A 15,731-nucleotide genomic window follows, 5' to 3' on the forward strand; every position below is an offset into this window, starting at 1 on the left:
CTTTGGTCATAAAATGACTCAACAATCCCAAATGAATTATGGCACGTGGTAACAGACGCGTTTATTACGGGTAAAAGTTGTAAATACGTACCGTCACTGATGTGACAGTATGTTAAGAGGTGAAATATCCCATGTTTTCTCATCCCACTAAATGCAACCGGCGATCCTATCTGTAAGCCTAATTGGCCGAATTCATCTTTCATATTATACCCATATGGTTGAATATAATTATAGAATATTATTAACATATGTTTCATGTGTTTATTCCTCGTATAAACTTAATAACGCATGTTTTCATGGCACATTACACAGTCAAATATTCGGACACCCCTGCAATGACCTCAATGGACGTATCCGCTGTAGAACTAGCGAGTTCACTATATTTATTTGCAAAACGATAACACAATTTATTCTTCATCGCATCACCAATACTTTGTTTTATGAAATTAAGCCTATTTTAAAATATTTGATACTTTCCTGTTCTAATTAATTATATACATATCTATTTGACGCGATTTTATTTCTTGCTCGACTACCCCTGCCACTGTGATGGACTCTTCCATCTACTTCCTTGTTCAAACTTTTGTTTTGGGGAAGCTTTTCGCGTGAGTCTAATGAGACGATCTATTTTGATTCATTTTTTCGGAACATGTCGATGTCATGACGGATAATTTTAGTTGTTGCATGGGAGAAGACATAGGCTTTCGCCCCGGTCGTGTCTAGAAGAAGCTCGCTAACGTTGCTGTAAGGTTGCACGCACGGTGAATATGTCTACAGTTAATGTTAGCGAAGACATCCGAACGGAGTTCCCATTGCACTCCGCAGTCTGGGAGAATAATTATAGGACGCTGGAGCAGCAAATTACACTGCTACAGGTTAGTAAAGTAGCTGTCTAGCCCCAAATGGAAGGCACTAATGATTGTTAGCTCATCAAAGCTAGGAATTTGCTAGGGGAAGAAAAATGATCGCCTCGACTAGTGTACTGTGCACAATCAAATCTTTCAACGATTGCCCTGCATGTTTGGTAGTTTGCATATTTTCACTGTCTCTGATTTAGAGTGATCAGGTACATTTTTATTCAAGACGCATTTATTCATCCGACTGATGTATGTCTTCCCTTTTTCTCATCTCGTCTGAAAAATCTAGCATGGCTAATTTTGATTGATGCTGACTTTAGGAATACAAATACCTATCAAGTTAACCTAATATCATTTACTAAATTTATTTGAAAAATGCTCCAATTTTTGGTGTGTCGTGCTTGAGTTAATTTTTTTTAAAGTGCAAATACAATTTTCTTGTGGTTGTGCAAATCAGAGTGCATGGGTGTGCAAATTTATGCAAGCACATCTCAGATTATTTGAAAATGTGTTCGAATCAAATCAAAAGCCTTTTTTGTCATTATACAACAGCTGTGTATTGTTAGGGAGGACCATTGATGTCACTCAGAGGACTCAGTGTACTTCGATTGACTGTACATTCTGTAATTCTCACGTTCAATTGCCCGTTTTGTTATATTTCTTGAAATAAGTTTTTTTTTTTTTTTTTTTTCCAGAATGACATTGAAACTGTGGATCCGAGAGGTCGGACACCCCTGCACTTGGCTGTGTCACTGGGACACATGGAGTCTGTGAGAGTCCTCCTTAGGCATGGAGCTCAAGTTACTAAAGAAAATGCCTCTAACTGGACAGGTTTGTGTTTAATCTCTACATGCAGTGCCATTTTGACATACTGGTATCTCTAGCAGACTTAATATTGCTTGGTTCAGATCTTTTTTTGTTTTTCTAATAACTATAAATGTCTATTTAGTCCTGCAGGAAGCCGTCAGCACGGGAGATCCAGAGATGGTTCAGTTAGTTCTTCAACGGAGAGACTATTTAAAAGCATCTACTGCTTTGGAAGGCGTCCCTCAGCTTTTGTCAAAGATCCGAGAGGTTAAACTTAACGCATTGTAAAATGTCCTATTTGTTTTCAGCAACATTTAATTCAATTTCTAGTTGCTTTATTTGTATATTTCATCCCCAGTCTCCAGACTTCTATATGGAAATGAAGTGGGAATTCACCAGCTGGAGTAAGTGTGCAAATATTGTCCTACTTTTTGGTATTTTTTAGGAAGTTGACGGTCAGGACTGTAAATATATTCATGCACATTTGAAAATATGCCCTTCCATTCACCCAGAGGCTTTTGTGGTCATACTGGAATGACGACATTATTTAGCTTTTTTATTAAAGTGACTCATAGTGTTTTTTTTCCTTTTACTTTATCATTTCATTTTATTGTTCTTCTCAGTCCCTCTTGTGTCCCGGGTTTGCCCAAGCGATGTGTGTCGCATCTGGAAAAGTGGAGCCAGCTTGCGTGTGGATGCAACTCTTTTAGGATTTGAAAATATGACTTGGATCAGAGGGCGACGGAGCTACCTTTTCAAAGGAGATGGTATGTCTGTGTGTACATTAAAAAAAAAAACACTTTATATGACATGGAAAATAGAACTAAACAATTTCCTTGGCAGATTCTTGCGCAGAGTTGATGGAGGTGAATCATGATGATCAAGTGGTAGACGTAGAGCGTTTCTTAATATCCCAGGAGATGGAAGATGTCACACTGGAGTCAATGCAACCGGCTGAACAGGAAGTGGCCAAAAGGTTGACTACTCCGATTGTCAACACATACTTGGATACAAAGTATATTGCTTTTGAGAGGCAAGTGTATTCATTTCTTCGAATCAAGCTTGGCGTTAAACCTTGGTGGGATTTTGTTCAATTCACTTGGCTGTTAGCTTCTTTCAATATATAACATTTGCAATAAACACCAATAAAACATTTTCTTAACAGAGAGTGGGTCAGAAAATGATCTGTAATATAGATTTTTTTATAGTATGCGTCATTTCATATTAAATGAAAGTGGGTGGGCCACTTCTGTTTAAAGGTGACATTTGTTTTTGTCATTTGATAGGAACAAGTCTGGAATTTGGGGCTGGAGGACAGATAAAACTGAATTAGTCAATGGATTTGAAACAAAGGTTTGAAAACTATTTGTAATTCCAAAGCCAATTATGTCTGTTAATAACTTTGACATGACTTTCTTAGGTTTTCAGCGTGAACAATGTAAATGTGGTTATCAGAACAAGGACGGAACATCTAACGGATGAAGAAAAAGCCAGGATCAAGAGTATGTAGAAGACAATTTTACTATATCTGCCTTAAAAGTTGACATATGGACAATTTACTTTATTTGTACTGTATTGTACCAATACTGTAGTAGTGTAAACACTTAACTAAATTAAAAAGTCATTGTCCACAGCAGGTTGTATATTAATATAACTCTTTGAAAAGGTGAAAGGAACATCTTGGAGTCTCTGGTCGGGACAGTTGAACAGCACATAAGCGCACAAGGGGTAATTTTTTATCTATACTTTAAGAAGCATGGCAATGAAACATTTTAAAACAGCTCTAATTTGATCTTAGTGTATTGTACAGTTGCCACTCATCTTTTCTGTTGGTGACTGAATTTACAAGTTTATATTTCACCCAATCTGATGAGTTGTGTGTTTGCTTGCTCTTCCAGGACCTGACACTTGAATATGCAACTGCCACAAATCCCACAGCCATCACTCCAGAAGAATATTTCAACCCTAATTTCGATTTGGGAAATCGAGACATTGGCCGACCGATTGAGCTGAGCGTCCGAACACAAAAGTAAGACAGGATCCTCAAAGAACCTCTTCGACGGAATCGGCATTGACGCTGCTGCATTTCTTTCTCGCACAGGTTTAAAGGCACATTGTGGATGAGCGAAGAACACCCCCTATCCCTGGTGGAACAGGTGACCCCCATCATTGACCTCATGGCTCGAACCAGCTCGCATTTTGCGAGGCTGCGAGACTTTGTCACGCTGAAATTCCCTCCTGGATTTCCTATCAAAATTGGTGATTGCCGTTGCGTTGTGAGTCAGGGAACTGACTTTGTCGGGTGGGTGGAGCAAAACATCTAATTGATCTCAACTACTTTGTTCTTCAGAGATTCCGTTATTTCACGTGCTGAATGCAAGGATTACTTTTGGGAATGTTAATAAATGCAGTACTGAAGATGAAGCCAACATAACACCAGCAGCCACACCAGCAGCCACACCAGGAGCCACACCAGCAGCCACACCATCCTCCGGCGAGGACGAAGAACCTGGAGGTAGGAAGGAATACTCTCAATTGTATAATAAACAAGTTAAATTGTCGTTTCCTTGAATGTGATTTTCATGTGATTCCAGAACCTCAACTATTTCAAGTGTGTCCGTCTGTTTTTGCGATACCCGACAACTACCACCGCAGAGGGGGCAGCCGTCTCGCTACTGTGTCTAGTAATGATGAAGAGTTTTTGCAGTATGCAATCCATCAAAGTCTCTTGGATTCCCAAATTGTCCCTGACCAGGTGGAACATCACCTCGTTTTTATCATCCATTTAGTTTTCATCTTCCGTATTTGCAATGTTTGCCACCTTATGTCACTACAGGAGGGAATAGGAGATGAAGCACACAGCGAAAACACTGATGTCATGATCAACAGCCAGAGTGACAGGTGGCCTTTCCTTATTTGAATGAGATGTTGTTTATTTTGCTATCAATTATACTTTTACTACAATCTTTAGAGAAAATCCACATGCTGGCCTTTAAGACTGTGATTATTAGTATTTTCAACCAACATTGAGGAACATTTTAATTTTATAACAAGAATCATGTCTCATAAATTCTGTTAATGGTAAATTATTTACACAAATGGACTAATTCATTGTGGTTAATCATGGTTCAGAGTCAGAAAGCCTCCACTACAATGAGGACCCTGAAAAAATAAGTTAGATGTCAAGTAGCATGGCATTTAAGTGTACCCTTTATTCTGTGCGCATTGATTGATGAAAAAAAATTGTTTTTGAACAGTTAAGTGCATTTCAATGATCTCCTAAGACACTATTTTAAAGAGTAGTCAGGAAGGACCACATTTTTTACACACATTTTACCAATGATCTGTGTCTCCTGTCATTTCAGGAGTATCCCGGAGGGGGTGCTAGTGGATTATGGCGACACCTCCAGCCCCACAAGCACCTTCTCAACCTCAAGCCACGAGTCAGAGCTCCACTTGGCCATGGAGCTCTCCGTACGAGCTCAAGAGCGAGAAGATCGGCTGAGGAAGCAAGAAGAGGAGGAGTTGGAGAAGATTTTACAGCTATCGCTAACTGAGAAGTAAAAGGATGAAGAGGGAATCGATAAATATCGCAAGGTGACCATCTCACCTCATTATTCAACTCCCATCTTCTATGCAACTGCAGCTTTTCCCTTTAACCGTCTGGTGTTGATCAGGCAAAATTCTTGTTAACTTTTTAAAGGGTGTTTTGGGTAAGGGGTCTTACGTTATTCCATATCTAGATGCTGATTCTCCGTCTTACAGCTCGATCAATGATAGGCTCTGAGGTGTTGTGGGCTTTCAGTACTTTTAAAGGCAGCCCCATCTTACCTCACTCAGCCTTAAGGCAGCTCATGAGAATGTTAACAAAAAATGACTATGTCAGGTAACTCTGCACAAGTAGGCGCTCTCCCTTATCTCCGCTTAGCTCCGATTTTAAATCCTGATTAGGGTTGTTTTGTTTAAAAAAAACGGAGGGTATCATGCAAGAAGTCATTCATATTGGTTAACGGAAATCTCAGGGTGAAGTTTGGCAAACCCTTTTTTTGAAAACACATCTAAACCATTGTTAGTTTCTCATACATTTTTGCTATACTACTAATTAAAAGCACACACAGGTGTCTTGTACCTATTAGAAGGCCAAGAAAAAAAATACTGCAAGAAAATCCAAATTTCTGCAGCAATTGTATATATTGCTTTTTTTATTTCTTTATTTAAAGTGGCTTTTGTATGATTTTTTTTTAATGATGCTCAGTTTAAAATATAAAAATGGAACAATTTTTCTTTTTTGCTATTCCTTAAGGGTTGTTCCTCCTGTAGCCACAAACTGCAAACCTCGTGTTTAATTTGTCGTGTTCCAGCATGTGCCAACAGAATTTGTCTGTTAGTTGACAGAAAGTTTAGCAAGTGTCACTTATAACTAAATGAAGTTTTAGTTTATTATCAGATAGGCAGAAAGTTTTACCCACCAAGATGTTGAATAACCACTCAGCCTCATCATTTTACATATGACCAACCACTATGACCAGCACGCTCTGTAAATCTTAACCTCTGGTACGTGGTAAAAAGTGAAATTTTGCCAATCTTAAAGAAAAAAATAACTTTGTTGTCAGTTGAGATCTTTGTAACATTTGAGCTGCAGCTGTTCATAAAATAAAAGCACTTTATTTCCATAACTCTCACGACAATTTGTGTTTAATCTGTTAATTTGTGTCCGATTCAGGCTGTCCTATAGTTGGCTGGGATAGGCTCTAGCCCCCATTTTATGAACCTTCCAAAAATTAATAATTAATAGTGGGAAAAAGCACAAAGTATTGAATAAATGAAGACAAGACAAATGAGTAATTTCTGTATACTAAGTGTATTTTTCCTATAAACCAAGGCATACAACATGTGTAATATCATGGGATAAAAATAAACATGTTTTTAAAATACCCTGAAAAAATACACAGTACTTTGCAATGAACTCATATTTAACTTAAATATGGCTTAAAGTCAGTACATGATGTCCCAAATAAATAGGCAAGTGGTACTGCCACTTAAGTCAATGTGAAGACCTCCGGTGCTGGGAAATCCGATGAGCATTGAAGGGACCCTGAACTTGCATCTTATAAGTTTTCATCTCCATGGTAATGGAGTGGAGACCACCTCAACGCCTAGAGAGGGGCTTGTAGACGCACACGGCCATGATGATCATCAGCAGCAGGAGGACGCCAACGACGCTTCCCAGCGTGACTGTGGCCAAACAACAACAATCATGCATTTATAAAGCTTTTAATAGTATTCATTTGATTTGCGATTATTGAAAAAAAAAGAGCTATACAATTCCCAAAACATAGAAAAGGCGTGGTCGCCCATCCGGAAATCCTTTGGAATGAATGAACCCTGCTTCCAATCGCCGTTTATTTCTTACCCAAATTTTGCTTGCGTAAGACCACATACGATCTTTCGCCCACCGAAGACTCGTCGTCGTCCTCTCCATCCACCAAAAAAATAAGTGACATGAATAATGCTTGTGGGACGACGCCTAGCATCACAGCGGTGGAAAAATATGGTGGCTATGACGACGATGATGATGATGATGATGATGGTGATGAGGAAGAGGGGGAAGAGGAGGAGGAGGATGAACTTGCTTCTGTTATGGGAAATCAGGGTCCTAAATCCGACCAAAAAACTCTAATCTCGAACTCAAACCTAGGTGGACCTAACCAAGACTAATTTCTTATCTTGCACTTGGACCAAAACTTCATAGTCACATGTTGTACTTATATATGTGATTCATGATGACTACTTATCTATGTTGAATACCACTTATTGTTGACTAGATATTTATTTATTGATTGCTTGTTTTTATTACTTATTGTGTATTTATTATTTTGTTTGTTTGTTGTTGTTGCTTGCGCATTTCCCTACTTTTTTATAAATATTTATAAATAAATGTGTGTCACATTTCAATGAGCCCTGCAATTGAATGGCAACCAATTCAGGGTGTTCCCCTGCCATTTGTGTAAATTTGTAAAAGAAAACCTGCCTCAAGATGTAATCATCACAAACGCTGATTTTAATTGACTTTCTCTTGACCCATGTAAACATCAGGAGAGTAATATACATTATAATAACTGGCATCTGACTGGGAACCAACTTGAAAGTGTCAGGCCTTCATCGCATTTCTAATCTCGTAAATGTCAAAGAGCAATCAAGAAATGATTTAAAGGTCAAGCTCCTTGAGGTTATAAGCTTATGTAATTGTCCTGAGTAAAATGTAGTAGTACTATATATTTCTCAAAGGAAAAGAATGTCAACAAATTGTACTTTCCCAAATGCTCAATCTTTAATGACACATTTTCTGTTTTTCCTCATAAATGCATCACATTCATTTTGTTTTATTTTCTAATTGGTATATCTATACATATTTCTCTTCTACTCTGTGTCAATTGGATCATGTTAGGTAGAAGAGAAGCAGCCATTTTAGAAAGCTCTTTTATGTGTTTGCTGTTGTCTACTTCAATAGTCAATGACACAAAGCAGCTTTGATCGTGATGGTGGATCATGTATGTTATAAAGTACTTTACGCTTCCGTCTATGTTCCTATCAACCATCTTTGAAGTCATGGGTTCCTTTACTTAAAAAAGAAAATCCTTTAGTAGATCTTACATAATTCATGGGCTTACATGTGTGTTCTTTTAAGCCTTGCAGGTTGTTGTTTCTTTTAAACTTGTTATGTTTTGATAGACAATATACTATAATATGAATTATACTATGATGACACCCTACCCCAACTGTCCTGTGTCCAGGAAAATTCTTTTTAGAAATATATTCAAAAAGACAATAACAACATTTTTATTTAATATCAATTGATCACTACAATCACTCAGAGGGTTTTAAAACAAGATGTTCACATAATCATGACTAAAACACATCATTGTAGACCTGCTTTATGTCAGCAAACTGCTTGAAAGCAGACACAGAAATTATTATTTAGAACTCGTATTCTCATCATTTGGCATTTAGCTGTTAGAGATAACTTGATTGACTCTAATTGACCTGGAAGAGGAAAAATGTTATCATAACAGAAAGTGAGAGAGGTAAATAAAAACTCTCTCATATGTGTGTAAACTCCTGGTTTTCAACTATATCAGTGAACACAAGTACATTTTTTTTGTTTACAATATAGCAAATGATTCCATTTTAATTCAGCAGTGGCTTGTAAAATTCACCAAATAGAAACCCAAACTGACCACACAGGCTGAACAACAGTCATTATGCCACAGATAAAACTTGTCAAATACAAGAAAGACATTATCAAATGCAGTATTTTCTATGGAACGATGGCCATGGTTAGGCTGTCGGTGTGAATATCTGGCAAGGTCCTCTCGGGTCTCAAACACACTGCCAGCCTCTGTCAGTTAAAAAGTAGTTATATTGAGAATACAACGCCAATCTACGCTCACATTTTTCCAGACTTCTTTCTCATTTTTACTGACCTGTTTGAGAGATCCTGGTGTCCACACCATTTTGTATACCATGTAAATGGGGATCCACATTAGGGATGACAAGCCAATGATGTACCCAACCGTGATGCTCCAGTCGGGGTACTTGTAGTCAAACAATGTAAGTAGTGGGGATTTCAGCAGGGAACTCACCATGATATACTGAAAATGGAGGATAAACATGGGAAAAAATACAATGTATCAATAGTTGATACACAACTGCTTTCTTTTCTTGGGCACAGTTGGGTTTATGTACAATAATCTGTGTTTAAATTTCCATTTCGTAAAAAATAAGTCATATTCCTGAACAATTCTATTTTTTTCTCTTCTTACCGCAAGAAAGGCGGGGCTGATAGCAACCCAGCACACCTTCCAAAACATTCCCGGGGCTTTGCCCAGCATGGCTTGAACATCATTGCTGAATCTGTTGATACCTGAAAGCAAGATAGGTAAGAGAAAAGCCATTGTGGATTATAATATTACAGTTGATTCTTGTAATTAAAAAAAAAAAAAAAAACACTCAATTTTGTGCTTACCATAGAACCAAGAAACTGCAATGGCCTCAAGAAATCCCACGGCAATGATGGAACATCCGACCCCAAACTCTTCTAGCAGCTTGACAACATAGGCACCACCCTGTTAATCAACCAATGTCAAGTCAATGTTTTCTTCCTAAAACATGCCATCGCATCTCATTAAAGGACAAACAAGTGGTCATTTATTTTAATTACATTTGTAAGAGTACTCAAAGAGCCTAGAAAACAGACCACCACCAAGCAAAGGACAAAGAGTTCCCGTCTTTGAGAAAAACGATCAGGGTATTCATCCAATACAGCCGTGATGATGGCTTCCAGCCCACCAAACTGAAACAAATAAAGAATCCAATTGACTTATTTCAACTATCACAGCAAATGCATATTCAAAGTAACAATATAATACAGTATTTTTTTTTTTTGCTTTAAAGACGTGTTGATTAAAAGCAATATTTGTTCATACCGTGCTGTCAAGCCCCAGTGTGATCATCATGACAAAAAATATAATTGCGAAAAAAGTCGAGCCCACCATGTTGGCAATAGCCTCGGGGTAGGTGATGAAAAGTAAACTGGGTCCTGCGATCAGGACAACATGGATATGTGATAAGTTCCGTGTAATTATGGGTAAGATTTTTTGTTGTTGTCGTGGGTTCACCTTTATCTTTGGCCACATCCTCAACCTTGACTTTTCTCATCTCGGCCATGTACCCCAGCACTGTAAAGATGACGAACCCTGAGATGAAACTGGTCAGACAGTTGACCAAACTAGTCACAATGGCGTCACTAAAACAACAGAAAAAACAACAGAAATAACAATGAATATTAAATAATAGACATAATTTGGTAGATATTTTTAGGCAGTGCAACAAGTGCAAGTTTGAAGAAATCCAAATCAAAATGTTATTATTTAAAAAAAAAAAATTTAAAAGAAGCTTGTTTAATTGTGCTCAGAAAAGTCAGTTCTTACCGATAACAATTATTAGAGAAAGGGTTATAACTGGAGAGTGCCAGTAGCACTCCAAAGCCTGGACCAAGAGAGAAGAAGATCTGAGCAGCGGCGTCCACCCACACCTTGAAAAAGAGTCAAAAAGAAATTGAAGTCTGCAAAGACAAGAGTGAGCTGTGACAAAACGAAAAGAAAAATCTGGCTGAAATTCCCAATAATTCATCAATCACTCCTTTTTCCCCCAAGGTATGTGTATAATTGTGTGTATGGAGGAGAAGTATTATTGTGTCAGTTTTGCATATACTGTGGCTGCCTTGTTGTCAACCAGCTGTACACTGGGAGATCTGAAGAGCAGTGTGTTAAAAAGAAGAGGGCAGTGTTGTGAGTCAGAAAAGGGAGGCGTTTGTTAATGAGCAGAAAATCTAAACCAATTATGCATCTTATTATGCCGCTCTGTAGCTTATTTATGCATCTCATTTCTTCTCATACATATTCGCCTTCAACCAAAGCGCACGCAGGTTTGACCAGACTGCCTCACAAAGCCAGAGAGATACTAAGCCTTTTAACACAGAAAAATCATACTATTATATTCATTTAGTGTTTTCACATTACTTGGATTTCATATTTTCAAATGATATTCGAGACCGACTTACGACATTTGTGGATGTTAATTTGATTTAAAAAAAAAAATTCCAGGCAACCAAAACGTCCATAACCCAAATGTTTACTTTTCAAAATATGTACAAGGATTGTTTCAAATGAATTGTGATTAAAATTCTACTTCCCATGATAAGGTAGAGTATTCATTTTTGTGAAAAGTGGACAAAAATGATTACAGAAGTGGCAAAAAAAACTCCTGAAGTAAACAGAGGTAGCTAATATCTGTAAAAATAAAGGATTATTAGAATTGCTCAACTGTTTTTTTTAATTTGTTTCCTTCTGGGAGACCAAGAATTACTCACACTGGTTTCCAGCAGCTTCTCCCAATTTGGTTTGAGATAAAATACCACTCCTTTCCAAGCTCCTGGGAGAGTGGCACCACGGATTAACAGGATCAATAGGACAATGTAGGGCAAAGTGGCTGTCACCCACACAACCTGCAGGCAAAGTTGAGAAACTATCTCTTGTCTTGTTAGAAAATAAAAAAAAAATAACAATGTGTTACCTTCCCAGATGTCTTCACCCCCTTCCACAGACTGAAGTAAACTATCGTGAAAATGAGAAAAAGGCAGAGCATCAGCTGCCAGCGAACACCTCCCACATTGGCCAGGCCCGAGGACTTGTGGATTTCTAGGACGTTTCTCCTGTCAGGAAGAAACGCATCCTGTCATTACCAGATAATCCACAAGCGCAAAGCAAAACTATTCCACTGCAAGCATTTAAATACAAACACTTACATGCACTTACGTGTAAAATTCCTCTGCTGGAGATCGGGAAGAATTCGTCCAGGTGACGTTATCTACGCCAAAATAATTAGTGCAATTATCCGTGTTCCATGCGTTGTCACAGTTTGTCCATGGCAAGATGGTGGAGAAGGAGGAGTAGAAGTAGAAGAGAGCCCATGCGATGATGGTGTTGTAATAGAAGGAAACATAAAGTGCGATGACGCAAATGGCATATCCAATACCTAAAATACAAAAGAAAGCAATATACTTTATATTTTTTAAAGAGTCAGTGATTATGTAGTTATATTTTGATGACATTATTTGCTGCATGAAGAGGGCAAATTTATTAAAACCACTTCACTGTACTTTTGAAGTTGGTATTTGTGGATTACCTTTGAAAATTGGACAGATGTGTTTCCATATTGATATGGCGCCGGTTCTGTGAAACTGTCCCAGAGCCAGCTCCATATAAAAGAGTGGCACTCCCCCAAAGATGGCCATCAGAATATAAGGGATAAGGAAAGCTCCTGCACTCTCACACATAAAAACAAATGCACACAAGCCAACGGTAAAATGACTTTACGCAAGGAGAAGTGTTAAAATAGTATGCAGTTTCATAAGCAAGGAAAAGTAAGGATGCATAAGAAGCGATAATCTAAACTAAAATGTGACATTCTTTTATTTTTCTGTTTTTAATGTTATTGTTAAATTTTGAGAATCAACTTAACTGTATTACTTTACAAATTATTTGAATATTTATATATTAAGAATTAGCCTACTTAATACCTGCTTAAATTTAGTTTTGAATAAACTAATAAAATCAAGTGTAGACTTTTAAAGTGTAATTGAAAACAATTTCTTTACATTCTATACTTGAACATACTTCACCCACAATGAGTTTATTAAAAGTCTTTTTCCTAAAAGCATGCCCCCACCCACCTGTAATGAGCCATTTTCAGCACCTTGGACAGTGTACGCACTTTCATATTCTTTTAAGGTTATTCTACAGAATACTAGCTACATACAAAAAGTCAAGATCCAGTAAAAAGTAAAAATTGTGAACTTAAAAGAATCTTACCGCCACCATTCTGGTAACAAATATAAGGAAACCTCCAAACATTTCCCAGGTCCACAGCAAAGCCAACAACAGACAGCAGAAAGTCCATCTTTTTGCTCCATTTATCCCTTGAATCCGTCTGCGTGATGATTGGCACGTTGGTGGACGTGTATCCGGGCTTCGGGGAGCCGTGGTGGATCAGACTAGCAGCCATGACCGCTGAGTTCTGTTGGGCCACAGACTGCAAAGTCAGTCAGAGGAGAGACGGACGGAGGTGGGGGCTTCTCCTGTAGTGATGACTGGGAGCAGTGGGCGGAACCCAGCGAGACACCTGGATTCCGGTAAGAGAGAGACATTCGAGGATCTTTCAATTAGCATTGCAATAAAATCATTTTAGGTCATTATTGCTAAAGTTTAAATGAATGAAAGTCTGGCAATTTTTATAAGAAACGTTAAAGATGAATGCCAATGCTTTTTACAATTCTTTATATTTTCTGGTGCATCGAATCGAGACTCAGTATTAGGAGATCAAAAAAGATGACCAAAATATATTCCAATATTAAACACGCTAAAACAAAGTTTCCAATTAGTACTGAAGCATCCTCCCTGAAAGATTTTATAAAGATCCATTTCTACTCTTCCTCACACTACTTCATAAGACAACATTCTCTGCCTGAAGATAAAATAAGTGAGACTGGTGATTGAAACTCTTATGGAAGTAAAAAGTAAATTATACTAAAATGACACTTCCAAATATGTCACAGGAAACTCTTAACACTTCAGTAAGTTAACCCAACTGAAGCACTGGATCATGTGCTAATAGCATTTGTAAGCATAAAATTGCAGAGGCTAAAATGCACCTACAAAGACAACCTGTTAAAAGATCATTTGCAATCCGTCACTTTTAGCATAAGTGTATTGCAAATTGGAAATGGGATATTCAGAGAGCTCACATTTGTCTGTAAGTGCTGAGTGCATCAAATAAAGTTAGTCTGGTAAAAGAAGATGGCACTGAGAGACACACAGTTCCATCCTATTGTGTCACCTAATAGGAAAAATGTCCAAGGTATGAGGCAGTATTACAACAAATAGCCAAGCATTCTGAGTTATTGCAGTGTGCAGAAAAAAGGAACATGGTAATTTAATCCCTCTAAATTCAGAAGAACATCTGAAAGGTCAAAGATCATTGCTCTCTGGCCAGGCATCCAATTTTTAGGTGTACGTCCTGGCAGCGGTATGCTTGGCACACGTTTCTACAGACTACAATGTCTTCATGAGAACAATATGCCGAGAAAGGTGTAAGCCGTGGCTGCTCAGCCGAGGTGTGCTCGTCCTGGGGCTCTAAAAGCAAGAAGATAACAACCCGTATAGCTCTGCCCTTCTCTTAGTACACCATTCTGTCAATCTGCATTGGCACATAGCAGTAGAAGAACATCAGACTGACAGGAGCCTCCATCGCCCGTTAGAGCACGTCGACTCCAATCACACGCGGACATGTGCATGTCAGCCATGCCTGCAAACGTTGCCGAGGGGCAACACGCATGGGGATGACACGCCGTTGCTGTTCCTCAAACTTGAAGATTTGATGCAACGCTGAGTTGCTCTTCCACTAAAATGGCAACAGGCAGTTGCAAATATGTCACAGAAAACTCTTAACAAAAAAAAATCTTATCCCCTTCCTCCCAAGTGCTGGTTTTGAACTTATAGTTATGATAATGAAGGCAACTACATGACGTGGGTTTCACTCAGGCTGGGAAAGAGCCCTGGTGTGCAGTTTACTCGAGCAGAAATCCTGCTTTGGCATTTCACAACGGGCTATTATCTCATTTTAGTTCCAGGTATGAGTCATTCCTGCCAGGCAGTCATTTTACTAGCATTATGTATATTGGGAAATGGGGAAAAAAGAAGTTGAAAGTGTTTGTGGCAGGTGCTTCTTTTTAAACTTTGGCTACTCTCGTGTGTGTGATCAGAAGGGCTGCATTTGCAGGTCAGTAATTGGACTGGGCTGGTTTAAGTCCACCTTGACATTCACATTAGCAGTTGGGTTTTGTTTGTTGTGGTCCTGATAACCATAAAAGCATCTTTGCAGGGCATTCACCTCCTCAGTCTGTCATGCTGCATAATCACTACGTTCTTTCGCCAACTGATCCACCTGACAGCTCAGTGCCTCCGAGGCAAAGTGGGACTTGTGGCCCTAAGACACAACCGTCTGGAACATTGATGTCTTCGCTCACTGCGTACTGGTGGTTTATAATCATTTGGAGGAGTTTTAATTTGTGAGTCCTCATTTGCACATGAATATTACAAAGCCACATCCTTTTGTGTGTATTTTTCTACACATTGTATATGCGTTATTTTTGTGTCATGCTTTTCCTGGTCACCCAGTGGGATGTTTGTCACACAGTTCTGAGTACGTATATTGATTTTCATGTTCTTCCTGATGCTTTTCTAGGTTTTCTCAGGCTGTTCACTCATTACATAAATGTGTACTGTATTATTCAGAATGTAAACTGTCCATGTTGTGTGATTGTGACTATCCTCCTCTGTCTATATTTGCAATAGAAAATGAATTCATCTTCAGTGATAGACGTGCAAAGGAAAGGTATTCACTTTGTGTTTTTTACATGTTCAATAAAATACACATATTAGTAAAACG

At 38.4% G+C, this 15,731-nt stretch overlaps 3 protein-coding genes and 1 long non-coding RNA gene across 5 annotated transcripts in view; 1 reads left to right on the forward strand and 3 right to left on the reverse strand.

Moving 5' to 3' along the window:
• Positions 1-15,731, reverse strand: part of LOC144180924 (ARF GTPase-activating protein GIT2-like) — a 50,897-nt gene that overhangs the window by 12,615 nt on the left and 22,551 nt on the right. The gene's annotated exons all lie outside the window — the stretch shown is intronic.
• On the forward strand, positions 204-6,340 carry LOC144180926 (ankyrin repeat domain-containing protein 13A-like). Of its 2 annotated transcripts, none has more exons than XM_077709099.1 (15): positions 204-875; positions 1,553-1,688; positions 1,807-1,931; positions 2,023-2,068; positions 2,288-2,431; positions 2,508-2,697; positions 2,951-3,017; positions 3,085-3,166; positions 3,331-3,392; positions 3,563-3,693; positions 3,766-3,923; positions 4,015-4,179; positions 4,259-4,419; positions 4,501-4,565; positions 5,030-6,340. In XM_077709099.1, exons 1-15 carry the CDS (start codon positions 768-770, stop codon positions 5,226-5,228), a joined length of 1,839 nt encoding a protein of 612 aa, XP_077565225.1. In that variant the 5' UTR covers positions 204-767; the 3' UTR covers positions 5,229-6,340. The 2 variants fall into 2 exon arrangements, with proteins under 2 accessions (XP_077565225.1, XP_077565226.1); XM_077709100.1 differs by lacking the exon at positions 204-875 and adding an exon at positions 1,430-1,471.
• LOC144215821 (uncharacterized) lies at positions 6,507-7,376 on the reverse strand. Its single transcript, XR_013330507.1, has 2 exons — positions 7,078-7,376; positions 6,507-6,899 (listed from the first exon to the last, which is right to left on the reverse strand). It is a non-coding gene; the product is annotated as an uncharacterized LOC144215821 (long non-coding RNA).
• On the reverse strand, positions 7,513-13,298 carry LOC144215820 (sodium-dependent serotonin transporter-like). Its single transcript, XM_077744977.1, has 13 exons — positions 13,097-13,298; positions 12,411-12,545; positions 12,041-12,260; positions 11,799-11,937; positions 11,596-11,730; positions 10,655-10,758; positions 10,343-10,470; positions 10,151-10,263; positions 9,886-10,017; positions 9,691-9,790; positions 9,488-9,588; positions 9,149-9,316; positions 7,513-9,063 (listed from the first exon to the last, which is right to left on the reverse strand). The coding sequence occupies exons 1-13, from the start codon at positions 13,287-13,289 to the stop codon at positions 8,983-8,985; spliced, it is 1,749 nt and encodes a 582-aa protein (XP_077601103.1). The 5' UTR covers positions 13,290-13,298; the 3' UTR covers positions 7,513-8,982.

Source organism: Stigmatopora nigra, chromosome 22 (genome assembly GCF_051989575.1).
Source record: "Stigmatopora nigra isolate UIUO_SnigA chromosome 22, RoL_Snig_1.1, whole genome shotgun sequence".
In the NCBI taxonomy this organism is placed as follows: Eukaryota; Metazoa; Chordata; class Actinopteri; order Syngnathiformes; family Syngnathidae; genus Stigmatopora; species Stigmatopora nigra.